This window comes from Centrocercus urophasianus, unplaced genomic scaffold (genome assembly GCF_019232065.1).
Source record: "Centrocercus urophasianus isolate 14NV4802_14NV808 unplaced genomic scaffold, USGS_Curo_1.0 seq_38, whole genome shotgun sequence".
NCBI lineage: Eukaryota > Metazoa > Chordata > Aves > Galliformes > Phasianidae > Centrocercus > Centrocercus urophasianus.
In genome coordinates, this window is record NW_024884955.1 from 4,272,530 (window position 1) to 4,300,374 (window position 27,845).

Consider the following 27,845-nt stretch of genomic DNA (forward strand, 5'->3'; position numbering starts at 1 on the left):
GCGAGCAGTGCGTGGGCTGAGGGGCGGTGCAGCGCAGGACGGCTGTGAGGTCGCGTTCCCGCCGCGCGGTGCCCGCGGATCCATCCCGCCCGCCGACCGACCCCCACTCGCGCTTTCCCCTCAGCCGCCCCCCGCCGCCGACCCGGTCGGGCCTCCAGAGGGGAGGGCTCCGCTGCCTTCGCCCGCCCCGTCCCGCCCTCCTCGCCCGCCTCTCGCTCCCCCTCACTCCCCCCTCCGCCGGGACTTCCCTTCCTCTCCTCATTCAGCGCCGTGCCGCTACCTCGGCATGTCCCGCAGCCGGGCTCCCTTCGGCGAGCGGCCCCAGTAGCGCCTCCGGCCGCGGGCGGGGCAGGGCCGAGGGGCCGGCGGGGGGCGCCGTTACGGGCGGGCACGGCGCGGTCATGGGGGGCTCCTGAGGCGGCCGAGGAGAGCAGCGGGAAAACGGAACGCCAGCATGGAGGCTCCGCCGCCTCCACCGCCGCCGGGCGCCCCCAGCGCCTCGGAGCCCGCGGGCTGCCCCAAGGACGCGGACCGCCAGCTGCGCCTCCGCCTCTGCGTCCTCAACGAGATCCTCAGCACCGAGAGGGACTACGTGGGGACCCTCCACTTCCTGCAGTCGGTGAGCAGCGGTGCGGGCGGGGGGAGCCCCTCGGGGGGGGCTGCGGGGCGGCCTCTCCGCGGGCGGCTCCGGAGAGCAACTTGTAGAAGTGCCCGCGGCCGGGCCGATCCGCGCGGGGCGAATCTCTTGTGCTGAGAGGCGGAGGGCGGGGGATGCCCGCGCCGTGACAGGGAGCGATCCGGGGATGCCTCCTCTTCGCGGAACGCCGCGTCCCTTTTGTTGTTGTTGCGAAGTTGTTCTACTCTTTGTTAAAAGCTCTGCCTTCGTAGCTTGTTATTTGTAAATAAATGTTAGATATGTGTCGCTTTAATGGTAAACGTAAACACGGGATCGGGCAGGGTGTGTCTGTGCATGTGGAGGCAATTACACCACCCTCCGAAAGGGCTGGTTCAGAAGTAAAGCTCCATCTGGATGTTTTCTTCTTCCTATAGAGATGTGAAATTCATCACCATCGCAGTCCTGCAGATAAACCCTGAGAGCCTGAAGTAAAAGTTGCCAGATAAGAGATATGCCTTAAAAAGAAAAGAGTAAAAGATTTGATTGCACAGAGATCGGTAATGAAAGCGAGGGAAGTCTGTGCAGAGATTTCCAAAAGATTGGTCAGGGCAGAAATTCGTTGTGGTGTTTTGCTAGATAAGTGCTAAAACCTGATTCCATCTAACGGGCTTCAACCCCGGGCTCTTTCTGAGTCGTCTTTCTGGCCATGTTTGTGTTTGTTTGTTATTTAAACCCTATTTGTCTTCAGTGTTCTTCAGAATCACCCAAGTGGCAAACTGTCTAGCATAAAAGACAAATGGAAAGGAAGTGGTTGCTTTAAGAACAGTCTCTACTTAAATCCTCCTTTTCTCTCAAGTAGTTGAACACAAAGTCTGTAATTTCAGAAAGCTTCCAATTAAAGTGTCAGTTGGCTTCATGTAAAATGAGGATTCTGTCTCGCTGTAAGGAGACTCTAAAAAAAGCTGTGAGTTGCAAAATGCCCTGTGCTATAGACAAAATAAAATAATAATAATAATAACAAAAACTCAGAAAACTCCTCTGTCCTAAGTACTGAATTTGAGATTTTGTCAACTACAGGCTGGAATGCAGACACGAGCCACGTGTGTTTTTAGCTTCACTTTCAGCAGCTATAAGCAGTCACAGTATTCATAAATGGGATTTACGTTGATTAGGGGAAAAAAAAAAATCGGAAGGAAACAAATCCCTAAATAAAAAAGTGTGTATTTGTATTTATCAATGTGGCAGTTTTCATGAGAGCAATAGTGGGTAATACACCTTAAGTGGTGGCAGGAGATCTGCGTTCTCAGGATGGTGTGCATGCAGCAGAAGCCCTTCCCACCCCATGGGTTGGCTGCAGTATTATCACCAGGGGTTGATTCTGATAGCGTCGCTTTACTCCCCCGTGGAGTTTCTGTTTCACTATTTATGTTTGAATAAAGCACTGAGGGATTGGTTCTTTCCTATCTCTAGGCCTTGGTTTAGAGGAGGATTCATAGACAGGGTTAACTTTAAGCGTGTGTTGAAAGTTCCTGTGCTCTCCTAAATAACAAGAAGTTTCTTAAATCGTTGACCTAGTTCTTGTAGGCTGAAACTCTATACAGCTGCATTCACACAACTGAATGGTATCGACACCATGGAAAAGAGAATGAAAACCCGCTGCAATTTGTAGAGATAAAAGGAGCAGTAGTGGGAAGAAATTTTCAAAGATAAAATTTGGAGTGAGAAATAATTCATGCATAGATGTGGTGAAAGGCCTTAACTTAGCACTTTCTACAGGGTACCACCAAGTGCTTTGCCCTGCCTCCCACAGCAGACAGAGGACACGACATGTGATGCATGGTGTCATCTATATGGTCACCGAAATTAGGGGCAGTTATAGGGCTAAAGTTTTGCCATATGACGCTAGCAAAAGAAATACTGTAGCTCTGGGATTCTGAATTCTCAAACCTACTTGTGCCTCACAAATTGAATTCACTTTACTCCCATTAGTTGTTTTGTTTCTTTTTGCCTGAGGAACTGCAGCTCCTGCCCCATGGATCCATTTCTTACCATTTCACATTCAGTGTGAGTAGCACTTATCCAGTGCAAAACAAATGTAAACTATTCCACTTTCTGGGCTATGATACCTAGTAAATGCTTCAATATGGTTGTGTGACATTAGTCTTTTTTTTTTTTTTTTTTATTTTTAATAGTATGAATTGAACTGAAATTGATTATTTTTCCAAATGTTGTGGAGCAATTTTTTGGCAGCAGTGGAGAAAAGACTGCAGTTCCTCCGTGTGGACAGCTGCAGTTCCAAATCTTATGGAAAGCAGTTCCTGTTGAACATGAGATAAAACTTGAGGGGTACAGGTTCCTCTGCTTGAGAAGACCTGATCACTTTGATAAATAGCAGAAGGCTGAATCTCACATCTTTCAATTGTCAAGAATGTGTTTTCTTTAAGTAGGATGGGACAGTTGTGCTTTAGAAAATGGTTAGGTGAGGGAGTTTGTGCTCCTTGTTAAATATTTGCTATTGAAGCTTCAATTCTCATTAAGTATTCTCAATAAACAATGTTTTAAAAAGCAAACAACTACATTCTATGGGTTTATTCACAGTGCTGAGCTTGCTTGCTAACAGAAGCTTCCATGTGTTCCCTAGTAATGCAAAAGAATCTCCTAAGTATCTGATGCTATGCATTTGCAAATAAATCAAAACAACTAAGAGTGTTTTTGTCCTTTTTACAAGACCATGTTAAAAGAAAGGTTTCTTTTTTCTTTCTGCATGCTTACAAGTCTTTCTTCCCTATGCAACAAAGGAGGGAGGTTCCCTGGGAACACAGGGACTCAGACTTTTATTTGCTTTTCGTAAAAGACTGTGGTCTTTATTTTTGCTTCCATGGATTTATCATGTGGATATTGTGAAAGTTACAGAACATGAGGTGCCCTTTTCTCACCATAAAAACAGTGTTAGACACCATGAAAAACATTTTGCTGTTGGTTTTTATACTTAGAAGTAAAAAGATTAGTAAAATTAGTCCAGATGTTTACCTATTTAAATAAAAATAATAATTTCTAGAATCTACTACCCCATACTTCTGGTAATTATCACAAGAGGAATTGTGTCTGGAACATTAGCTTACATGTCTCTCATAGCTACAGCTAAATGAGGTTATTCAATGCATTAGGTTTAATGTACCCCGCTCCTTTTCAATCTGCACATTGCTTGTGAAACTTTTTCACTGACTTGTGGACACAAGAAGGCAGTCCTGGTCAGTTTTGTTCCTGTTCAGTTTCTGTTACTCCTATGAGAAGTCGTTTTACAATATCATGTTTCGGAACTGTGGAGAAAATGAAATGCAGTAGATCTTTGCTGTGTTTTGTTCCAGATGTTGGCAGTTGAGGTGATCAGTTCCAAGGGATACAGCTATTTTTAAACAGAATCTTGGCTTTGTATTAGAAGGTAGTATGGTACAGGTATGGTACCCATGTGCATCATGTGATCTTCGTAGTTGCATTTTTTTGTAGTCTTAAGCCTCAAGGTGAAGCACTGTCATATTGAGAAAGGACAAACTGTTTTCTACCAGCCCACAGCTTGTGATCTGAAGTTGTTGTAAATATGCATGTGCTTCATGTCCTGTCTTATCTGCCATTTTGTTAGGCAGGTACGCTGCAGAAGAAATGCTGTGCAAGTCATGGAATTAATAGATAATACTGTAGATATGCTGGTATGTTGCTAACTTAATTTAAAACATCCTTATAAAGGCCCATCACACAGAGGGGTTTTTTAGAGCAGCAAGAAGAACTACAGGGAATGGATGAAAACATCCTGCTGCCAACGTCATTAGAGGACTGCTGATCAAATGAGAAACAAAGTAGAAAATTGTCTGAAGCTAAAGGAACTTGACTAAAAGTTCCTGATGGAGTAAGATAAACTTCAAAGAGATAAAGGCAAATAGTTCTGTTGTAAGTCTCTGAGATCATAAACCATAAGGATTTCAGATCTCCAGACTTCAAGATTCAATTAATCCTTTGCCTCCTTGCTGCCTCTTTGAACTCACTGCAATTCATGCAGATATGTTTACATCCTGTATATCATCTTGTAAACATTTCTTTTTTCTGTGGCAAAACTAAAACAGGTGATGATTTTGAGTGACCAGTCTGAGAGATGTTAAAGTGTCGGTTGGTGACATCGTTTTGCTGGCATGCTGAGGTGTAATGTTGGCACACTGCGGACTTAAGCTTACCTGTTGTCTGGGAATCTGTTCTTCCCCTTGTTGTACAGAGAAAGGTGCTGCAAAATTCCTTGAGGAAGAAAGAAAAGGTTTTGGTTAGTTTGCAGTGTTGTACAGCCATTCCACAGAACTGCGGTCAAATCTCTGATACTGACATTGCAATGATTAGAGACTGTTTTTCAAGTGGGGAGGTGCTTCACACACTTGTCGTCCTTTGTTTAAAGACACATTGGCTAGTGGATGCACAGCAGTTACATGTCAGTATTTAAAGGTTTGGCATAGCAGTTTCTTGGTGTCATCATATTAATTGCATGTGAAAGCACATTAACTGTAATGATCTAACACACTAGCTTGCAGTGTATTTTGTTGCATACGCTTTGTCTTTTTTTCTTTCTGCAGTCCTTTAATTTCAATGTATTCTTGGTTCTAACCTGCACATGCAGCTCCCACTGCTTCATCAGGTAATTGCAAGTATATGAAACCAAAAGATGCTCTGCCTCGTATACAAATATGGCTCTTTCATCTCTGAAGACAAACCACCGGCTCCTAAATTCTCTCTGAACGACTGAGTGTACTTTGCGATTGAGCAATCGCTGTGTTTGATGGAGGCATGAAAACAGCCTGAAAGTTGAGCTGTCCTTATCAGAGATCAAGCTGGATAACTAATTGTACCAGGATTATTTTTAGTTTTGAATATTTCTGCCATTTATTTTTATATGAAGATTGGAAGTTGTCTGCCATCTTATCTATTGTGTAAACGTTTTGTTAGGACACGTGCCATCAGATAAATTAACCCACATCCTACAGACTCAAAATATTTGTTATGCTCCCTTTTTTTGCTTGCTCTGTAGTTGTAATTGATCTACTATCTCTGGATTTTGCACTCCACCCATCTTGAAATATGATAAGCATCACTTTTTTTTTTCTCTTCATATTTCACAATCTTGTTTGCATCTGAGATTAGGCTGCTGATGCTCGGAGCAGCAAAGACCATTCGTCTCATCTGTGAGGTGTGGCTTCCTGTTCTGCCCCTGCTCTCTGCATGTTTTACCCTCAAGAGACACAGATACGCTCTGGTTCTAGGAGGTGAACGGTGTGATTGGGTGATGTTGTTCCTCTGCTATGAGACAGCGAAAAGAGCAGCTGGGTAGAAGGAGTTGTTTGAAAGAGATCTTAATGAACTTTGCTGTTCGGTTGTTTTAATTACTCAGATATGCTCACCTATGGCCAACTGTTATGGTTGCCTATGATCGAGATTTTCTGCTGTTAGGTCTTCACAACAGGAGATGTTTTTCTTTAAGGCCCAGTTCCTGACTCTTGCATATTGAGGAAGATGACAGCTTTAATTTTAAAGTGCAAGTTTGTATCCCTTGTGGTTGTAGAGTGTGAAGAACAACAGCAAACCATAGATGCTCATTAGTTATTAGGTATTCACGTTATGACTCAAATTGGGCTGGTAACTTATAGTAGAAGTTTTATTTTTCAGGTTGTGTTATGCAAAATCAGCTACTAAAGGCTGAAATGTGAGCAGATGAAAAAGTTCTTTTGCTCTGGGTACAAAGAGAACGTGAAGAAAACAGTCTATAGAAAGTGAAATAGAAGTGAAAAGCAGAAAAACAAAACAAAGCAAAGAAAGCTCTGAAAATATTTATTCATCTTAGGCTCAGAGAGAAGAAAGTCTCAGCTGGTGAAGCTTCAGAGATATGAGTGGTGGTATCAGGTTTTTTTGTAGCAGAGGATGTTGCTCATAATATTCTGCTCTAAATTAAGAGTTTTATTGTGGAGGGAAGGAGTATATAATGAAGCACTGCACCTTTTCCTTTGCTCTAATGAAGAGATTTTTTTTTCCTGTGCATTTTGCAATTTTCCCTTACATCCTATGGCAGTCATCTTTTGTGCCATTAGTATTCCTATTTCTACATATATTGGAGATAGGGATCTTTATAGCTTTTACTTTTCTGAAATGCCAGCAAATGAGAAGCTCTTTCCCTTCCCCAGCCTTTTTCACTGAAGCTTTACAAACCAAAGGTGTTAGGTGTGCAGCAGATTTGTGTATATGAAAGATGTTATTTTCACACTTTCGTCGAATATCGACAATGAAAAAACACCTATAAATCCCCTGTGTAGTTTCACCACTTTGCTGGCACACAGGTGAGAACTGAACCTTTCTCTTTGTTTCCTCACTGGGGCTTGGTGTTCATCTGACCCTTGTTATCCTTTATCTCTCTACTCTGGTCTTGTTACATCCTTCAGAATGCAGTGTTTGACCTGACTACGTCTTTCTTTCCTCTCAACTGCAGAGATGCCATCAATCAGCCTTTCTGCCATTTGTCCCTCCCTCTCACATTGGGGTGCCAGTTGTTGTCTGAACATGTGCCGTGATCTCTGGGGGAAGGGAGAGAGTGGCTGCCCTGTGCTTTCAGAACTCACTTGTAAAAGCAGTCTGGGAGCTGAATAAGTGTATGGGAAGGACAGAGATGCTGGGCTTCAGTAGAAAAGAGCACATGGATCAAAAAGTAAATCAAGAATCACAGACAGCCAAAAGAATTTGAGTAAATTGGTCTACATGTAGCTGAACACATGGCCGACTTTCAGAGGTTTTGGCTGATTTTAGCAGGAGGCAGACAGATACCCATTAATGCCGCTTGTTCATCCCTAAGCATGGGGGATGGTTTATCCCGATTCTTAGGTATCCTTCCTGTTAGAAACATTTTCCTAATGCCTACTGTAATATCTCATCTTTGTGGGGTTTTTTTCAGTGAGCACAGAGGCAGTCTCTTTCTCTTTTTATCAATCTCTCAAGTATTTCATGGCTTTTATTACATTTGTTTCAGTCTAGATTTAACTGTCAGACTTTTAAATTCTTTTCCCACAAACTATTTAAATTTACCTCAGATACTTTCTATTCTGTTTGGATTCTTTGCTAATCTATCTATTCATTTCTCAAACTCCAGTTCTCAAAACACAGGCACAAGACACAAGTCTCTAGCTGTGCTGAGTTCCTGTATTTGCTACAGTAGTATTATTATAGCAAGAAGCATTAAGAAAGGTTTGCCTCAATTTGTACTTGTATCTGAAAACAACACCTTGATCATACCAGTGACAGCAGCCAGGTGTCTGCAGAGAGGGTATATGGGAGCAGCTTGATATTTAGACTTCAGGGATGTGTTTTGGAAAGGCAACACTGAACCTTCCTTAGGGGGAAGAGTGATGTCCTGAAGCCAGCTTCCCTCTGCTCAGATCCTGGCCTTCCCAGAGGCTTCCTACACTGGAAAAGCATCTGAGGCTTGAAAAAAGAGCAGCTCCCGAGTGCTCTGTCTGCCTGCAGGCATCCAGATGAGTCCATGAAAGATGAAGCTGTCAAAAAATTACTTGTTTCTGTTGCCTGCATATTGTTTCTTTTAGGCATTTGCAAGAAAATATAAAGGAGTGCATGAGCATTTCCTTATTTCCAGATGCAAAATCACTTTTCTCCCTTTTCTATTTTCTTTCTCTCTCTCTTTTTTTTTTTTCTTTCCACCTCAAATTGGATCCTCAACCTGAAATGAGAGTTTTGTTGCTAAAGGTCTTGCAGTGCTCTAGTGGATTTTGAGACATAAATTGGTGTGTAAGTTTTGATTTAGGTGATGCTTGAAATCCCTGTGCAGTGGCAGTCTGCACTGGTGGCTGACAGAGAGAGTACTGGTGACCCACATCTGAAAAGCAGATCCATCATTACCTGCAAAGACTACCATTATTCTTATTATATTATTATTTGCATTAAGACAGGATTTAGTGACAAAGCCTTCCAGAAACCTAATTTGACCTCTTGGACCTTATTGGATGAAGCCTCTCCAGTGGCAAAGGCTTTCAAATCTCTTACACTTAATCTTCTTGCTTGAAGCTCTTGAAATTAGGAAAGTGAACTTCTCTACTTTGTGAAGATTTTTCATATGCAAGTAGCAATTGTCATGCTTACAGAAATCTGTCCTGTGCATAGAATCTTTGAAACTGTTCTCAATGATTGTCCCTCCTTGTTCTGTGACACCACCAAGATCCCTTTGGAGGAGTCTTTCAGCCAGATCCTTTTGTTTTGTGCTTTAGATGACCTGGTGAAAGAACACATAGTTCATTCACAGTTAATGCTCTTGTTTATTCCTATCCTCTTGGTATTGTGATGGGATTCTTAATTCAAATTTACAGAGCAGTATTTCGTTAAATGCCCTGAACTGACAGATGATTTCTTGATTAATGCCATCAGTAAAGTGGTACTGTTTCAGAGTGCATGAAGGCTGTTTGAATTGAGGACATAAGCAGTGGGGGTTGTACTTGTGGCACAGGATGGCTGCTATTTCTTCCTCTGGGGTGACTTTGATTCGTTCCCTTCCTTCCCCATCCTTCCCTTTTCATTTCTGTCTCAGTATTTGAAATTGTGTTTTCAACTTGTGTTGAAGCAACTGGTCCTACTTTTTCAAAGGAATAGAAACACCATTATCTCATCTATTTGGAAGTTCCCATTTCACAGTGGGAATGACTGCAGCATTCTCAGCCTTTAACAGCTAAAGGCAGAACAAAACAAAAAACAAAACAAAACTTGAAATGTGCAACAATGTTACTTCTTAATCAGCTACAGTCTTCACTGTGGTATAATGCAATTCATGCAGAGCTATCTCATACAGAATCTGAATGCCACCTTTTACTTTTGTGCTAATCTAACTGAGGTTTGGAATGGGGATTGCACCCAGAGTCTGTAAGACCTGAGGAAGATCTTGGGCTTAAATGTTGTTGCAGATAAAGACTATTGCTTGATTGTTTAGCCAGCCAAGCCTGATTCTGCACAGACAGTTGAGTCAAGCCACAGTGGACATTCAGATCTGCAGTGGACATTCAGATCTCTGGTAAACCTGTGCTGGCACAGACCCTCAGGGTGGATATCTGAACTAAAATGCCTGGCTCCCTTCTTTGCCATTCTATTGAAGCCATTCATCTGAAGAGGCCTCAGCTCCCTTTGAACTGTGTATCTCAAGGCTAGAGTAAGGGAAAAACGGTTCTGTGGGGAGAAAACAGTTCCTTCCCTCTTCCTAATGAGCCCTCCTCCTTAGAAGAATAACTGATTGCTTACACAGCTGATAGCCATATGTTAAGCCACAAGATAGTAATTGCCCAAAACTGAATGAGAGCTCTGATAGGACCCCACAAACCTAGTGGCAGAAAGGCAGATATTGGCCATTCCTGGCAACTTGTGGCGATGTGCCACAAACTGGATCGCAGTGCCACTCCTGGTGGTTCTGGCATCATAGGCACATTAATATCATACATTGCTGCATTGCAGAGAGGGTGATAGATTTTTAAGCGCTGATTATTTAAAGATCAGGGGGTTACTTGGATAATGGGACAGCAGATCTGAGTTTGAAGAAATTTTACGTTTTTTACATATGTATTGTTATTGCCATTGCAATCACTATTTCATAAAAGAATATTGGCCATACAAACAACACCTGGCTGAAACCCAGCTGACATCTCTTGATTCATTTGAGTAAGTTTTGTGAATACTTCATTCCAACTTTCACTTTTTACTTCTGGTTTTGCTTGTGGTCAGTTCTTGTGTCAGCAGGTTAATGTGTAGATTTCCAAACAGTTCAGCTTCTGTAAAGCAAAGCTGCTTTTTTTTTTTTTTTTAAATAAATTAGCTCTGTCTTTCAGTCATTAAAAACATTCAGATATGCTAGCTATCATTCAGATGGCTCACTAATACTTTCAGTTAAAAATAATAATTTTATAAAAAGAGCAAGCAATCTAATAGGCATGTTATTGATTATATGTTCCCAGTAGATTCATTAGTTATATAGTTGCCAGTGCTTAAGAGTTACAGCCAACCTTTTCAGGGCTCCTTTGAGTATATATTGGGATGTGCTTGTCTGTCTGTTTTGCGTGTGAAACTTGATGTGATTGGGCTGGGACTTGCCCAAATCGGGTTGCTGATTTAGTTGTGATGTTGCTGCCAGTGATACCAAGCATGTGTCCTTTCTGATGTGTGGGCAAACACCGATTGCTGGCAGGTCACACTGCTCATGCCTCCCCTGAGAGGGCCACTTGTGAAGAGAGAGGCCAGCACAGCCCTTTACAGCTGCTGCCCTGGCTGCTGAGATTGCCACCAAGGAGTGGTGCGTGTCTTTGTGGTGTGAACAAGTTATTAAGAAGCAGCTTTGAACTTGTGAGACCCATTTTACACCGGAACTGCTGGATGGCTGTCAGATGTTAACCACTTCTGTAGTTGATAAAGTGGGCTTAGATTTAATTCAGAAGTAATTTTTTAAAAAGTGTAATGACATCATCCTCATCTGCTTAAACGTTTGCTTATCTACAGAAGATCACTTAAGTGATAACACTTCTTCTGTCTTGGAAGTTTTCTCTGCTCCTGTGCCTGTCATCCTGGTGTGAGTAACTTGGAACAACCCATCGTAGGATTCATGAGGGAAATATGTGTCAAGGCAGAGGAATCATTAAAGGTTTCATTCAGGGATTATTTTGGAGGCTGAGGAAACCGACAATGAGAAGAGTTCCCTGATATTCAAAGCGTGGTGTGTAACTGGCGAGGGCCTTGCTTTGGGGACAGATGCCTGATAAGAATTTGCATTTTAGTGAGTTCTTATCTCAGATAGGTGGGCGGACTTCAGCTACACAGCAAAGTCTCTGGTCTCAAGGGACTTTCTGTCTAATCTGACAACTGCTTTGAATTCATCACCTTGCAGGGAGCCATTTGCTGTTAACCTCATCTCTGGGTGGCTAAGGAAGCCCCTTTCATTTTGTTTGAAGGGGCAGTAACAGAAGGCTGTAAAACTTCTGACCTGGTGAAATCTTTTGGACCCTGAAACCTGATTCTTAGGCAGAATCCGGGTTGTTGTGGGAACAATGGAGAAGCCTGACATGGATGTATATCAGTGGGCTGTGGACTATTTCATATGTAGGTCACAGTGGGGAAAGATACGGAGGCATAACTTTATCTTGATCTCGTTAGAACTGATCGGTGGTTAATGCCTCACATTGTTAAGCAGGAGACTTCGGCTACAGATGTAGTAAGGAAAGCAGTGCCAGGCTTCATCCTGCGGCCCTGAGGCCAGCTGCGTGTGTCTGGAACGGTCCTGTCTGACTGAGCTCTGCTCTTTTCGAAGCAGGATGGCTGCATTCAGAGTGCCCACTGAGAGCGGTCCCTGCCCATCCCAGTGTTGGCGCTGAGCCTGGGAATTGTTTGGGAGAGCAATGAGTGGTGGGCCCACAGGGTGCCAGGAGCTTTTCTGACATTCTTCTAACAGTATTCTGAGGCTCAGCCAGAATTCCAGCACTGTTAGCTTTAGGATAGATGTAGCCTGACCTCCCACCCTAGTCTGTGGCACGGTACTGGGGTAGAACAGTGGTCCTGTGGCAAGTGCTCTGTTGTTACGTGGAAGTTCCAGTTGCCAGGCCAGAGGTGTTGGAAATCCCTTCTGCCAGCTTTCCTTAGCTAGTTTATGTCACTACTGACTGTTGCTGTCATAGCCTGGTGTCTTTTGTTTTTTTGATCTGTGGAGAAGGGAAAAGAAGGAATGTGGCCTGAATGGGTGAGGGCTGCTTCAGGGCAATGCAAAGGGGAACCAGACAACAATTACCTAATTCTGAGCGTCATTACTGACAGTTGTGAGTTGAGACTAAAAGCACATTGGTCCTTCACACGAAGTGCTGCTTGCTCATTTCTGTTTTATTGTGGAAAATCAGAGGCTTCAAACGATAGTCACTGGACATTGACATATTAGTTTTATTGTCTCTTGTCCATCTGGATGCTGGTGGTTCTGTCTCTGTCCTGTCTCTGTCCTCTGGTGGCACTGTGCTCGGAAATCAGTGCAGATAGGAAGCAGTTGTTTGTGAGGAGAATGATGACAAGACACGGAAAAAAGGAAGAACAGCAGGGCAAGATTTCTGAAGAGAGCTGTAGAAGTGTGATAGCTACAAGCAGCCAGCTCTTAGAGGCACCACCCCTCAGTAGGAAAAGAAGTAATGAATATTGGAAAGAAACTTGTTCCCAGGATTTTGTTACTTTGTCATCTCTTGAAGCACTGTGTGTGCCAATATCCCTGCTGCAAATCGGTGTCTCCTTCTTTGCATTGTCATAAATGTTCTGTTTACATGTGTGAGGAAATGTTCTGAAAACTTGCTGGTGAGCAAATAATGATTTGGGAGCTGTTTGAGCCAAAGGTGATTTCTTTCAGAGAAATAGTTGAAAGGTGAGATTTGCCAGTTATGTTACTTAGACAAGACAAAAGCACCATTAAATGGTGCAAGGTACACAAAGTCCGGAGTATTTGGGGTTGCGGTACTTCTTTGTTTGCTGGACTTTTACTGAGCCAGACTTCCATCTTTGCTGTGTCTGAATTTCTAGTATTTTGTATCCAGACTTCTGGCCTTCACATTGCACCCGGATTCTTGGTTTACTATTACCTTGTTTTGCAGTGGATTGCAAAGCCTTTGCCCAAGGACAGATAAACTTACTATATATTTTTTTCTCTTCTGTGCACTCCTCCTTCTCTGTTCAGCACTCAGAAGCAGTATTTGCCAGAGTAAGTACATTTCTGAATTAGGAAGCAGGAGGAAAAGCATTTAGAAACAAAACTGAACCAATACAACTAATATGTAGTGAATCCTTTTGAAAAAACTGAAACAAGTATTGGTTCTGAGTGAATGGAAGAAGTCAAAAAGGACAGCAGTACTTCTAGTATTCAAGCAGTTCAGTGCAGACATATTAGATGACTTCATAGTCCTTCAGTATTTGCCAACCATGAAGTTTCAATAAATAAATCAGCTTTGGGCAGTTTCCATTACTATAAATTAAAAATTGTGTACAGTTTTTCTTATTACTTTAGTTTCTGGTCTTGGTTGGGTTTGTGTGTTTTGTATGGTTGTCAAAAGAGGCAAGACTTTCTTATTTACTCAGCAAAACATTCCCTGAAGAAATGCATGTTTTTGTCTCTTATTTGACTATTAAGCCTCTCTCACCTTAAATATTTGATATACTCTTCTGTATCTCAATTGTAACCTGGTGAACAGGTCAAGCCAGTGAAATTTTGCCCAGCAGATGGATTTACTGAAGTGGGATGGGAATTTTCTCTAGTTACTGAGTAGCAGAGAAAAAGGAAAAAAGAAAGAACAGTCTAGGACAATATTGTGTTATATTATGTCTAGTAGAGCATCTTTTGAGGATTCAGCTGTCTCTGCATGCTTCATCTTGCAGGATATTGAAGCCAGGAGGAGCTGAGGAAACCCAGCCTGTCCCAGCAGGTGCTTGCACCTTGCAGTATCAGCCTTTGGTGTACAGAATGTAAACATCACCAACGGCAAGGCACATCTGGGAACTTCACCCTGACCTATTTCCTTCTTCATTTAAAAACAGCTTAATATGCATCTTGACATAAAATAAAGCTAAAAAGAACAGCCAAGCCTTTGATTGGTTTTGTCCATTATACTGTGTATGCAGCATATACGTATGCATACAACATAGGAGATCCTTCTGCACAGTAGAGGTAAATGTATCTTTCTTGAGCAGTTGCACAAGAAAAGCCACAATATTTGGAAAGTAAAGTATGAATCAAAATTTTGCAGCACAAAACCAGAGGAACTGAAATTTGCAATCAGCAAGCAAGAATTAAAAGTGCAGAGGCAGCAGTTGCTGTGTCCAGGTGGTGTGTGTTTGGAGGCAAGGCTGCGTGACATAAGTTCTCTTTTAATGTGGTTCTGGGTGAGCTGCTGGGGTAGCATGGTATCAAAAAACAGCTTAACCCAGTGGAAAGAAAAGTTTCAGGCTGTTTTTTCTCCAGCATTAAAGAAGAAAATTTTGCTTTGAAGTACATTAAGAATACAAATCCTAGTCTGTGTTTATGCAACTCTTTTTCAGCTGTATTCCCTCAAAGTAGTAAATCTGGATATTGCAGATGGAGAAACTGAGGCACAGAAAGACAAAATGTATGGTCCAAAGGTTGTAGAGGAAGTAACTAAGAGCCAGCAGCTGAATGTCCTGTCTTCATTCATTACCTCCATTAGGAAGACACAGCAATAGATATCACGAAAGCTATATGTGACCTTTGTGGAAAAAGTGCAGCAGGAGTTTTAATTCTTTAATTCCATTTTCTGGCAACCAGCTGACATGTCTTTGGCAGTTAATGCTCAATGAATTGGTGTTGTTAGCTTGGTTCCAGGGGGACCGTTAGGTATAACCAGAAGCAGTACTGAAAGTCTCTGTTCACAGACCAAAAATCAATGTGTATAGATGGGTGCATCAGTAATTTTCCAGTTCTGGGAATACCAGTGCTAAATGCAAGAGACTGTGCTAGGAGAGTTTTCCTGCTGCAGCCCTCTGGTGCAAACGTAAGGTTGTTGAACATAAGCCTCAGCTCTTCAGGAACTGCCCGTCAGCAGCTTCCCATTGCTCTCACTGAGTAATAAGAATGTAAATAAAGAAGCTACTTTTATGTCTTAGAATTACTCAGTGCCAGTTGTCTGAACAGTTGTGCTTATTGTAGAATCTCAACAAGTGCAAGTGCAAACACTCAGACATCTGGTTGTTTCACGCTTGCCTGGTCTGCTTGTGTGTATGTTAGCTGCTCATCTCAATGCTATGCAAAACTACTTTATTAAGCAGTTGGTGCAAGACTGAGCTCTGTAATCAAGCCTATATTGAGCACAAAGGGTGTAAAAGACAGAAGTGAAGTGAAAATGTCAGTGGTTTGAATGTACTCCTCTTACTGTCCTTATGTTCACTGTGAAAGAGCAGCCTGTTCCGGGAAAGTACAACTGAGGCCAAGCTGAATCTGAGGGGAGATTTGGAAAAAGTTGAGTTATAACTGTTGCTATATAGAACACTTCACTCATGTGGCCTCCTTGTTCTTCTTGATTTTGGTGGGAGGCTGGAACTTCGGAGATACCACAGAAAAGAAGCTTCTTCTCATGCAGTTTTTAGCTTCAGGGTTTAGGCTTTAAAATAAGAATTGAGTTATTTAGTTGTTGAATCCTGAAACTCACTGCACAAACCCAGATTTGGATGCAGGAGGCTGTACTTGGGTATATTTTGGGTCTCTGCACAGTTCTGATCTTGCAAGGCTTCAGCTGCCTCCCTTTAGTTGATTTTGAAAATTTATCTTCAGTCAATGCTCTTGTTGGGTGTTGTCCTAATTCTCCTCATTTTAACAAAGACTTTTGTTCACCTCTGTTCAGCTCTGACTCAGTCAGAGACCACTGCTCCCTGCTTCAAACTAACGCAATGCCAAAGGGGAAACGCAATGCCAAAAATGTTATGCATCTCTGCATTTCAAGATGCTTTTAAGCCTTTTGAATAATATAACAATGAGTTTTTGAGACTTTTGATTATGAGAAGGAATAGAGGTACCTCTTTCCAAGGAGAGGTGAAAACATCATATTTTCAGCCTCTTTATCGCTATTGGAGCACACAAGTGATGGCCCTGAGGAGATGGATAAACAAAGGGCCTCTGGGGCACAGCAGAACACAGAATTAATGTGGATGCTTTAGGTTTATAACTTTGGAATTTCCTGGTTGTTGCAACCAATTGGAAATGCCAGGATAGCAATATACCACTATCCTACAATACCTATTTCACATTATTTTACAGGACAGTACACTGGAGCAGAGCAAACTGGTAGACCATCCATTCTCTTCCACTGCTTAGGGCTTTGACTTACATTTGTGGGCATGTTTATATGGGAGTGACTGTGACAGTTATCACCATGTCCTATTCCATGAATTCTGAAGGTATGAATGAATGTCTGAGATTTCCATCTCCAGTTTTTATAATCTACAGGTCAATGTGTAAATGCAGGTTTGAGTGCTGAGTTGTAGGAGACAGTGCTTTAGCAACAGATGCACATTCTGTGCAACCTTGTTTGATGCAGGTGTAACCTTCAGGAGAGGAAGGAACAGAATAGAGGACAAAAATGACGTCAGCCATCTCATTTAAATTGGCTTGTAAATGTGAGTCATAGCCGTTATCATAAGAATGTATTATTTAGCATTTTATGGATATCAGTAGAGTCATATTCCCAGTTGCTGAGAATTAAAAACTATTTTCCACATATACTCTAGATATAGTACACATTAGGAAAGTGGTGGAGAGGATACGTAGGGTCTTTGAAACAGTACTTTCCAGCTTTTCTGCTGGAGACCTGAGCTGGTGCTGTATACCCCTGGCTGGCCCAGAGCCATGTAGATATTGCTTTTGTTTGGACTCAGAGCAGTAGCTGTGAGGGCAGAAGAGCTCAGGCGTGGTGTTGCTTTATGGCTGCTTGTGTGTAGACCAAGCTTCTTCTTCCAGTGCCTCTTCCAGTATTGCACTGATGACCTGAGTCATCTACAATGAACCTCTGGCCATAAGAATAGAACTTGCTTTCTGGAAGAAGTATTAAATATGGATGATGTCTGAGTGACAGTTCCAAAGGAGGAAGAGAAACATGTGCTATCTTAATCTGCTTCTGTTTTCTAGGCTTGTACGTTTTTGTTTGCTGTGTAAGCAAGTTTCAGCTAAGCTGGTGTAATTGGTCTGAGACTGAGACTTTTGGGTGAAATAAGAAGACTTTTTCAGGCAGATTTCAGCTGTGGCACTAGGGAAAATCTCACAATCTTTTCCTTGCAAAGCTTCTTATTTAGATATTTCTTATATGTCCATTCTAATATGCATAAGTGTAATTTGGCTAAAAGAATTAATTCTATCTTCATTTATTATTATATAAATATATTTTCTAAACTTTTAAGCCAGCTTAAAGTTTAAAAATAATAAAGGTTTTCCCAGTGGTGACCAAACCAGGTAGATATGTAATCTACAGGAAGATTTGGAAACATGGTGCTTGGATCTCAAACTTCCTTGTCTTTCTGAGGCAGTTCTGATGCTGCCTTTAGAAACTTCTGGGTAGAATGTGCAGTGCCATTCACTGGGAATTTCCCTTAGTTTAGACATCCAGCATCTTTTCCATTATCGATTTTAGTATGAGTCTTTGTAGTGTCATGGTTCTGGACATGCCTCTCCAAAGGAATAATCTGCCTTGGAGTACATCTAAGAAAAAGTTTGATGCTACATGATTGCCTTAACAGCACCCTTCTGAAAGCTGGGGAATTTTCTTTTTTCTTTGCCTGATGATGCAGCCCTTTTGTCACTTTATCCTTTGTACTTCTTGGTGGGGTTATTCTGTTTGTAGCAGCAAGGGAGAAGGAAGGAATGATATTTATCAATTCCAGATTAATTTCAAACATTAAGTTCTGATATGCAATGAAATCCTGTGGCATTTTCTCTCCCCAAATTTTTCTTCAGTCAGCGCTGAAGGATGTCCTACATGAGATGCTCAGTGTTGGGCATACCAGTACTTCGTGCCCAATGAAGAAGTTCTTACTGGTTTTAGGCAGAATGTAATTCAGGAGAGAGATGGAGAATAACCATGAAATGCCATTTCTCTGCATGCTCTGTCTCTGGTAGAGATATAGGGGATATTTTTTATGAGACAGAGCAATATAAAAGTTTTTCAGCTCAGAGACCATCAAGTAGTCCAGAACTTGAGCAAAGTAGTGATGTAAAGGTCTCCTGTTTGGGAAAACTGAAAAGTTTTTAATTTTTAGCAAATTTTTAGAGCTACAAGGCAGGAATTTCCTGCCTCAGTATTTTTTTGTTATTTTTAGTGTTACTTGCATAAACCCTGCTTATTCCTGTGTTCGTTTGTCTTCACTATTCATTCACTAGTGTCTCTGGTACTGATTTTAACCCTTAAGATGAGGAATAGAAGAGTGTAAACTGCTGACAAGTATCTGGTTTTTTTCTTTTTCTGTAAAGCTCTCAGTATTTATGTTTAAAAGGCTATAAAGAAGATGGCAAAGGAGCAGATTAGAAAAGAAAGATTTTCAAAATATATTTCAGATTCAGCTATAGTCTGTATATATGTGCAAACTGACTCTTGCAGGCAGTGTTACCAAAGCAAGAGTGGTGATATTTAAAAAACATTTCTGAAGTGCTTTCCTTTGCAGTGAGTGGTGAGAGCACAGAAGAAGGGGGATGGGGTTCAGGTAGGCTTGTACCAGCTCAGTGAGGGGTGTCACATACAAATAGGGGCCCACAAAGTGCAGCAGGAAGGTGCTTACCCAGTAAACTGCCCCAAATGAGTAAAAGATGAGGCTTAGTAGGAGTACCTAAGTGTCTTTTTGCCAGTAAACCATTGCTAGTTTGGAGCAGTTTCAATTTTAACACCACAAAATAAATGTTTGTTTTCTGTTTCTAGAGCTTATGGTAGAATAGTTCCTCCTACACCATATATATTCTTTCTCCAATTATTAATGTGATGTACCTTCTAGCTGTGATGACATTCTGGGATTCATGCTTGTTGGTAATGAATTCCTGGCTATTACTGATGCAAATGGAATCTTGATGAGTTTACATAGCAGTCATATCTCCAAGTGCATAATGCACTGATGTGTGGTACCAACTGTTAAAGCATGCATGAGCTGGAAATCTTTATGGACTCTGCATCGCATTATGGAGGACATTCATGCATAAAGAGAGTGATGCTAAATATTAGATGATGCTGCTCATCTTCAGTAGCTCATTGCTCCCAACAGAGCCAAGAGTAGGCACAGAAAGGCACAGGCACACCAGAAAAGCAGGAATAAGAAGGAATTATTGAGGAGAGAAGAAAGGCTATGTAATCCAATCAGCAGACTCCAGGAATTGAGATTTGCTGGTTTTTATACAAGCAAAAGAAGTGCTGTTTACATGTGGAAAAAAACCTGAAATGTCATTTATCTTACTTATTTCTTTATAACCTTTCCCGTATGCAAACTGAACTTGTATACAATAACATGGCTCATATGAATTTCCCTGTTTGGATTTGCCACCTAGAATGTACTGCTTGGACACCTTGCTCTGGCAGATGCAGTCTTGGCTCTGCTGCTTAGAAAATGAGCACGATGATCACAGCATTTGCAGAATAAACAGCTGAATACCGTCATCCGTTTTTTGTTTATCTGCTTTTGTGGCTGACATAATCATCATATACAAGGACAGGGAAGGCTGTGGGAGACAATGCAGACATGGGAAACAGAGTAGTCAGCTATAATAGCTGAATCCAGGAAAGTTCTTTCACTTAACTTAATGCTTAACTTTATCCTGCTGTTAAACATCAGGCGCAAGTACGGAATTCTCATACTTGTACAGCTAAAACACAAAGAATTCCTAAATTCTTAATTCAATTATTGAAGTTCTGATTAAGGGAGTATAATCCTTTGTGCATCTATTTGCTGATAGCAGTGGCTTAAATTGCAGTGGCTGAAAAAAAGATTAAAGAAATGAGGAGATAGTTTCTAAAAGTCAGGCTAGTGAAGCAGCAAAATAGATAGAAAAGGAATGTTGTGAAGTGTCCAAAACTAATTACTGAGAATAAACCAGGCAGACTGCTGATGGAAGTGTAATAGATTCTGTGTTCCTGCTTGGGGAAGGGTTAGGGTGGCATTTTGATCTTTTCTAGTCCTGTTCTTCTCCCTTCTTTAAGCAGTGGAGAGGAATAGGTCAAATGCATTCATTTATTACTTTTAGGCAGCTTCACTTTCTATTTTATCTTGCCTTACTCTGTGTATTCATAACCCTTACCGTTTGTTTTCATGGGAAGTTGTGAAGTCTCTTCAATCCACCTGCAGGAACAATTAGGGGCTTTAGCCCCACGTGCCCCTTTGGTGCCTTGAGCTAAGCTGCCTGATGAGTATGGGAGTAGCTCTCACAAACTTGCTAGGCAGTGGTAACCAACTGGTAGGGTTCTGTTCTCTCTTGCCTGTTTCCTGAGTCTTGTTCCTCACTTGTTCCAAACCTATCATTTCAGGTTGTTACCAGCACAGTTCTTTGTAAGCAGAGATGGCTTGCGTTACCAGAGATTTGCAAACAGCATCCAGTTAAGTGGTGCTCCTTCTGTTCAGTTAGATCACTTAAGATTGTGTTTTGTTCTTACGTGTTGAGAGGTTAGCACAATGGCTGCTTGCATCTAGCTACCAGGGCGCCTAAAAGAGAAAATTATTTGTGTGTCTAACAGCTTTCATCACACTCAGTCATTCCAAGGCAGACTATGCAAGCACTTTGCAAGTATTCTCATTTAAAACCTGGAAAGAGACCTGAAAAAATGTGGAAAGAGGTTTTGAGTCAGGTGCTGACAGAAGAATCTCCATTTCTGGTTGCTTGACTCCTGATACACTCGTGGAAATGGAACTCTGTATGTTTCTGTAAATAAGTAAAATCATTGGGTTCCATTAAGGAATTTTCTCTTTAACAGCGTGCAAATTTCTGGCCAGTCACTTAGATGAAAAGAGCAACAACGTGTTGTGTTTGTCTGGAAGCTCAGAGTTATAAATAACTGGTCCATTTTCAATTGAACCTTCAAAACCTTGTTTTAAATCCATCTGGAGGATCTAGATGTTGTAGGGTCAGCTTTCCCTACGTACCTGGCTCTGCTCTCTGCTCAGAGGAGCAACATAACAGGATGGAGGTTTGCTGTGTGAACAAGAGAATTTTGCCCACTGTTCCTAAGTTACAATTTGGCTTCAGAACATGGTGGCCTCACCTTCTTTCAGTGTTCTTGGCATCCATCTGCCTCATTTCCAGTCATCTTTGTCCTGGCTGGTTCCATTTTGCTGTGGAGTGGCTTCCTTGCACCACTTCCTTAGTGGTACAGCTGTGTTTTTTGTTCCTGTAGACAGCATTTTCCCCTTAGCACTCTTGCCTCTCAGCCTGATATTCCCACACTTTATAAATACGCTTGCAGTGGTGCCATAAGTTGTCCCTCCTTATTTATGGATAGAGTAGCAAATTTGATCCAGATGGTGCTGTTTTCTAAAGCCTGCTTCTGAAATCTGTTTGCAGGATAAGATCTGCTTGAGCATATGCCCAATCAGCTGTTTTTAGGAGATCTTTCAGGACTCCCAGTGATTTTTGCCTTATCCAAGTTGTGATTCCTTACATACCTTGAATCAGTGGGATTACATCCTTTTTTGTCTGCTGCAGCAGCCCAGGCAGACTCTAAAAGCTGCTTAGATTTAATTGTTATTTTGACATAATCATTTCCAAGAGACTTTGTGCTCTTTGAGCTTAATGAGAACAAAATATTATTTTATGATACGTAGTAAAATGACTATTAATTATACCATTTGTAATAATTACTAGCTTTGTACCAAAAGATGTTTGACAGTAATTCTGACTAGAATAAGGAATATAATTTCTCAGAATACATAGCCAAGGATGCCAGCCACATTTAGTGGCAATGTGCTGACTGTGTGTTCGTGTTGCCCAAGACCACTCTTGCATGCTGTCCTTCTTGTGGACTTTATCTCCTATTAGTCATGTTGCCTCTTCTCCCTCTTTCTCTCTTTATGTGATTACGTTCCTTTGTTGTGAAAACTGAAAGAATATCACCTGTGGGGTGGCCAGAGCAAGTTTTCTCAGGCACGCAATTCATCTCAGAAGGCCTTGAGGAAGTTTGTTTTACAAGGTTGAATCTGTGGAGAGCAGAATAAGAAAGCACAGTTGTACAGCAGAGGTCTGTGATGAAGTCAGTTGAAGCTCGTGTTTCAGTCAGATTCAGTTCAGCCTGTGGAGAGAATGTACAAGAACCTGTCAGAAGCAAGTTTGCTTCTTTGTGAGCATAACGCCATTGTCCTGAGATTTCAAATCACACTGAGTGTGTTGCAAAAAAGACTTGCAAAACTGAGATCTTTCGCTGCTGCCTTCCACAAATTGAGGGTCGGGGATCTCAGCAAAACCTGCTTTGGGGTGTCAGTGCCACCCTGCACAAGCCTCTTTCAGGTGGCCTCCAGCTGCTGTTGACAACTAGTGAGGTTACAGGCTTTTGTGTGTAGAACTGTTGAGGCAATTCAACTTCTCCATTTCAGTGGGGATATAAAATCTCAACAGTGAGTTAAGTGCTCTGGAAAAGCAAGATCAGAGCCTTCTCTTGCCATAGAAGAGCAGATCTACGCACTGGCATAACAACAGTTTGATAGTTGTTTCGATAGCCCTCCAGATGCTTGAAGGAGTTTCACTTTGCTTTTTGTCATGGCTCCTCCATGGAAGCATTGGTCCATCAGTGCCGTGCTGGAACTAGCTACTCTGAGGTCACTCTAACTGGACAAACAGGCATAGGGTAAGCTGTGAAGAGTCATAAAAACATCGGGAACACTCTCAGGCACAAGATGTGAACTTATAGCACAGAATGTACAGATTAAGCTGCCTTCCAGTGTTACTCTATTATATTACAGCTCTGCAGAGATCAACTCTACCGCTCCAAGTCATTTTCGTGTTAGTGGAGTGCTGAGGTAGATGATTAAAAATACAGTGATGTCCTTTTCTTCTATCTTGTGCAGTGTACTGCTAAGCAAACTCTAGAAATGTTTGCTTTAAATCACCTAAGTACCCAAAATCGGGATGAGTTTTCTAATTCCATGTCAATATTGGCTCAAGCAACCACATGAAAAATATGGACAACTGTTTTCTCACAGCAGAACACTCAGTATTGTACTGACCCTCGCTGAGAAGGCCTCCTATCTTCTGCACTGCTTTACAACTAATCAAAATAAAGCATAAAAATAAAAGCTTTTTTGATTATGTTCTCAAATGAGATTATTAACCAGACTTAGTTATAGCTCTTATCATTTTTATTGCTGTTACCAGGGAAGTCATATGTAGTTTCTGCATGTGGTACCTTCCCCTTCTGAGCTGCTGGGGTCTGGGGGATGAGAAAGGGAGATAGAAGGGAATCAGTCGGAGTTTGCCAATGGCACAAATGGTGAATAAGTTGTCTTAATTCCATAGTTTTGCAGATGTTCCTTTCAGGACCTTCAGAAACCAAGAATGAATTCCTTCCTCACCCAAAGCCTTTTTTATTTTTCAAATATTTTTTTCTGTGTTGAAAGAATACTGTGAGTAGTACCTTTTCTGATTACTGTTTGAGCTTCTCTAGATCCAGCGTTATTGGTGGGAAAAATGTCTCATTCCAGATTTAACAGGGAGCTTATATTGGGTGACCATTCCAAACTCTGGCAGATGATGGTTGGGAATCCTTTCTAATCCTTGAGCCTACAGTGATGTATCCTCTGATGCTTAGCAGAAACAAGAGTCTAGAGTTTCAGATGCTGGAAGCTAGTCTGGGCATCCTGATCTTACAGAGGTCAAATAAGTTTTGTTACTTGTGGGTTCTAAGTTATGCAAGCAGGTTCTCTTCCTGCCCTTACAGTAGAGCAGTAGATGGATTAAACCAGGCAACTTGCAGCAGGTGTGAGTACTTGCTTCTGTCAAACAGGACATTAACTGTTATACAGAGTGGTTATGGAGAGTACTTAGTTATCAACCGTAATATACTTTCATACTGTTGGAAGTCCTGCAGGAGGATGAGTTGTAACATCAGTGTTATGATTTTTATGAGCCAGAGGTGCAGTGAACAGGGATCATCCTGTGCAGAACGACAGTGAGAAAGAGCGGTGCAATGGTAAAATCCATGTATACCATAAAATTGCCTTTTTTGTGTGCTCCCAGGTGAATTCTTAGCTAAGGGCATCAATTTTTGCATAAAATCAAGTCCTTGTAGCTGGTGGGAGAGCTTGAAAATGGAACATGGAAGAAAGGTGAAATTATGGTGAACATATGGCATAATTAACTAATCAGATCTGTAGATTTGTGTCAGGTTTTGCTAGACATTAGTTGTTGTTTGACTGTGGCATTTGCTTTTGGCACCAGATTTTCTCTTTTTGATGCAGCAAGTAAAATGTGTTGAGTCCATCATGTGCTCAGGGTCCCGTCACACGGACACCTGTTGCAGTGTTTAGTTCCCCTTTTTTTTTTTTTTTTTAACAGCACAGACTGATGTTAAATCAGCGCAATGCCCTGAGTGTTGCATCACTGTATCCACAGTTCAGATCTCAATGAGGCAACAGGTGTGCACTGTTCATCTCTTTTTTTAATTTTTTACTCTCTTCAATGACTTGGCATATGTTAGACATAGATGTGTAGGGAATGTGTCGCTCTTCTTTTTGCTTCTCCATAGTTCTCTATTTAAAAGGTTGCAGCTTATATATTTTCCTTTGAAACTCACTGCACAAAACTTACTGCACTACACGTGCAGCACAAAGGCTCTCTCACCTTTGCAGAGGTTGTGATCACTGATGCACTGTTCGGGTGCACTAACGTGAAGCACTCTGCCCGCGTGTTCAGCGTGAAGAGCAGCAGTGGGTTTGATGTGCTCTGCCACAGCCTTTGCTGCAGACAGGGAATTCCTGGAGGAGCCTGGGAGCTCTTTTGGGAACAGGTGTGGGTGCTCAGGAGTTCTGCCTTCCCTTCTCTGCATGCATTGAGTAGCATGAATTTGATTTATAGGGTAAGACAGAAAGAAATGTAGGTTGGGAAAGTGAATGGGGAAAAGTAAAACTGGAGAGGAGAGAGGGGGAGGGGAGAAGTGGCCAAGTGAAAGGGAAATGGGGAGAGACAGACAAGACAGAGAAAGAACTGTTTCCCCTTTTATGAGGAAAAGAAGCCTTCAAATCAAGATGACTTAGTTCAGCTGTGCAGGCCTCTTAATACCCATGAACTTGCAATTAAATGCGGAAGTGGCAAACAAGAGACAAGCTAAAAGAAGATATTGTTAAATACTCAGCATTGGATACAGGGGGAAACTCAGAGAAAGGACAGAGCCCAAGCCATGAATAAGCACTCAGTTTCCTGGTCTTTTGCTGCTGGTGGGAGGGGTGCTGGAGGTGCTGGAGGCCTCAACCATTCAGAAACACTGCAGTGGCAGAGGGCTTTTGTCCTTCTCCCCTGGACACTGCCACAAAGAGAGGTTTTATTCAATTTCATCGTGCTGAGTCGACAGGCCCCTTTCTGCTGAGCCGAGGGTGTCTTCCCCAGGCCAGATTCTCAGAGAGCTTCGCACTGAGGCTCTGTGAACCTCAATTGATGTCTGGCTTGGAAGTGCATTGTTTGCTGCCTGAATTTTTCTTGATGTTTTGACTAGATAACCTCAATTGGTTCTTATTCTGCTCTGAAAAATAAAATGTGCTCAGTTTTTCCTGGGTTGTTTTAAAGTAATGAGACACCCAAAAGGAACTGGATCTGTCGCTTTGTGGACTGAACAGGAAGTTCTCAAGTCTTTGTTTTCTTTGGAGTTACAGGGTAAAAGCTCACCTGCTCACCTGATGATGGCTTGCATATAACTGTGTGTTTTTCAAGTAGCATCTGCTAGGTTGGCAAGAGGTAATCTCTACTTATTCCTGCAAATCTATTTTACCCCTTGCTTCTGTCCTGAAAATGAACTTTTGCAGCTAAAAAAATCAGTAAAACTTGTGAAGCTTTTGGATTCTTTACATTGGAAGATGCTGTGGTTGTTTTAAAAGGGCCTGGGAGCCTGCCTGAGAGGGGAACTTTGGGGATACCCCAGAATACTCTGTGACTATGGAGCAGATAGGCCAAGTACAAGATTTAACACACTTTTAATGCAGATGTATGCTAAAGGATGTGGTCTGATCCATTAGTCTGAGTACAGACAACAGAGACCTATTTGTAGCTTTGCTGCTACATAGATGTGCAATTTCCATCATTTCATTTATCTGCAACTGTAGTTTGCAGAGCAACTGTAATTGCACCATCGGGAGCTTAATCTTGATGTGCTTTTATCCAGAACTTGTCCATACACACAAGTCAAAGTTAAGAAATGATACCAGTGGGGAGAATATGTGTTGCCTCACTGAGGAAGACAGGAATCTTCTGTTCCTCCTTACTGTGTGCAAGTCACTAGGAAATTGGATGTATGTTGTGTATAGTGCTAAGTTTTTTATGTCTCTAAGTTGAGCACTCTGAGGTGGATTGAAATCCACCACTCATGTTTATAAGATTTTTGATTGCATTCAGTAGTCATTAGTGAATGGGAGAACCTGTTTGTTTATTTATTGTTATTATTACTGGAAAACTGATGTGCTGAATAGTGACCACCACCTTCAGGAGTAAGAGGCCATGGTCTAGGAAAATGATTCTGGGTTACCTGCTAAGCACCAGCACAAGGCTGGGATCTTGCAAGTAGAAGGAAGTGATTTGTGATTTCTAAGACTTCAGCCCCAACTTAGTGCTTGCCATGGAGGATTGTATAAGAACAGATGAGGTTCCATTGAAGAAGATTGTTACTGAGGCTTGAAAAAAAAAAATCCAGTGTGTTGTGCTGAAAAGGTCTGCTTCACATCTTTCGGGGATCTGTTGGATTCTCAGAGCTTGGATTTTCTGTCCTATAATAGAGAAATAGACAGGTCAAGGCTGCCACATTTGCCCCACTGAAAGTGTACGTTCTGGGTTCATGAATCTGTGGTAAGCATCTGAGATGCTCATGTATTAAAGATGTTTCTGTAAACTAGGTTTTTGGGTTTTTTATTACTCTAAGGACTGAAGCTCTATTCAGATTATAGCACATGATTTAAACTGAAGTGTGTCTATTATTAATAGCTACTAAGATGTGCCCCAGCTTGCAGAGAATGAAAGTAGGTCAATCAGACTCCTTCAGAGCATTACAACTCCACACCAGTTTGCTTGAGCACATGAAGAGGTGCTGAGGGAAGCCCTTGAATGGGGTGATTATTTTGATAGCCTTTATGACTGGTACTCTGACAACATTCTGCCAAGTTCTTCTCCAGAGGCCATGTATGTTTTCTTTGTTTGCTTGAAATTATTTAGGAGGTTATTTTACATCCTTCACTCTTAGAGGGTTGGATTCAAGAGGCTGACCTACGTTGATGCTGCTATGGAAAGGACAACGAGCAATTTGTCCTGCTTTCATTTTGCACGGAAGAGATCCAGAAAGCTGCTGCAAAGCTAGTAGTTCTTTTTGTTATTGCAGTGCTGTGTGGATTAGGCATTGTTATAAAGGAGACATTTGGCTGCCTATACCCGCTTGACAAATACAAATTATACAAATTGTCTCTATGATGTAAATGTTAAATACCTCTGTTGTGTTTA

General features: G+C 41.7%; 1 protein-coding gene across 1 annotated transcript in view; it reads left to right on the forward strand.

Moving 5' to 3' along the window:
- The first annotated feature begins 454 nt into the window (after positions 1-454).
- The window catches only part of PREX1 (phosphatidylinositol-3,4,5-trisphosphate dependent Rac exchange factor 1), a 150,260-nt gene continuing 122,869 nt past the window's right edge, over positions 455-27,845 (forward strand). Inside the window, exon 1 of the mRNA XM_042832320.1 lies at positions 455-619. Coding sequence (XP_042688254.1) covers positions 455-619 — 165 coding nt within the window. The remainder of the gene's footprint in view (positions 620-27,845) is intronic.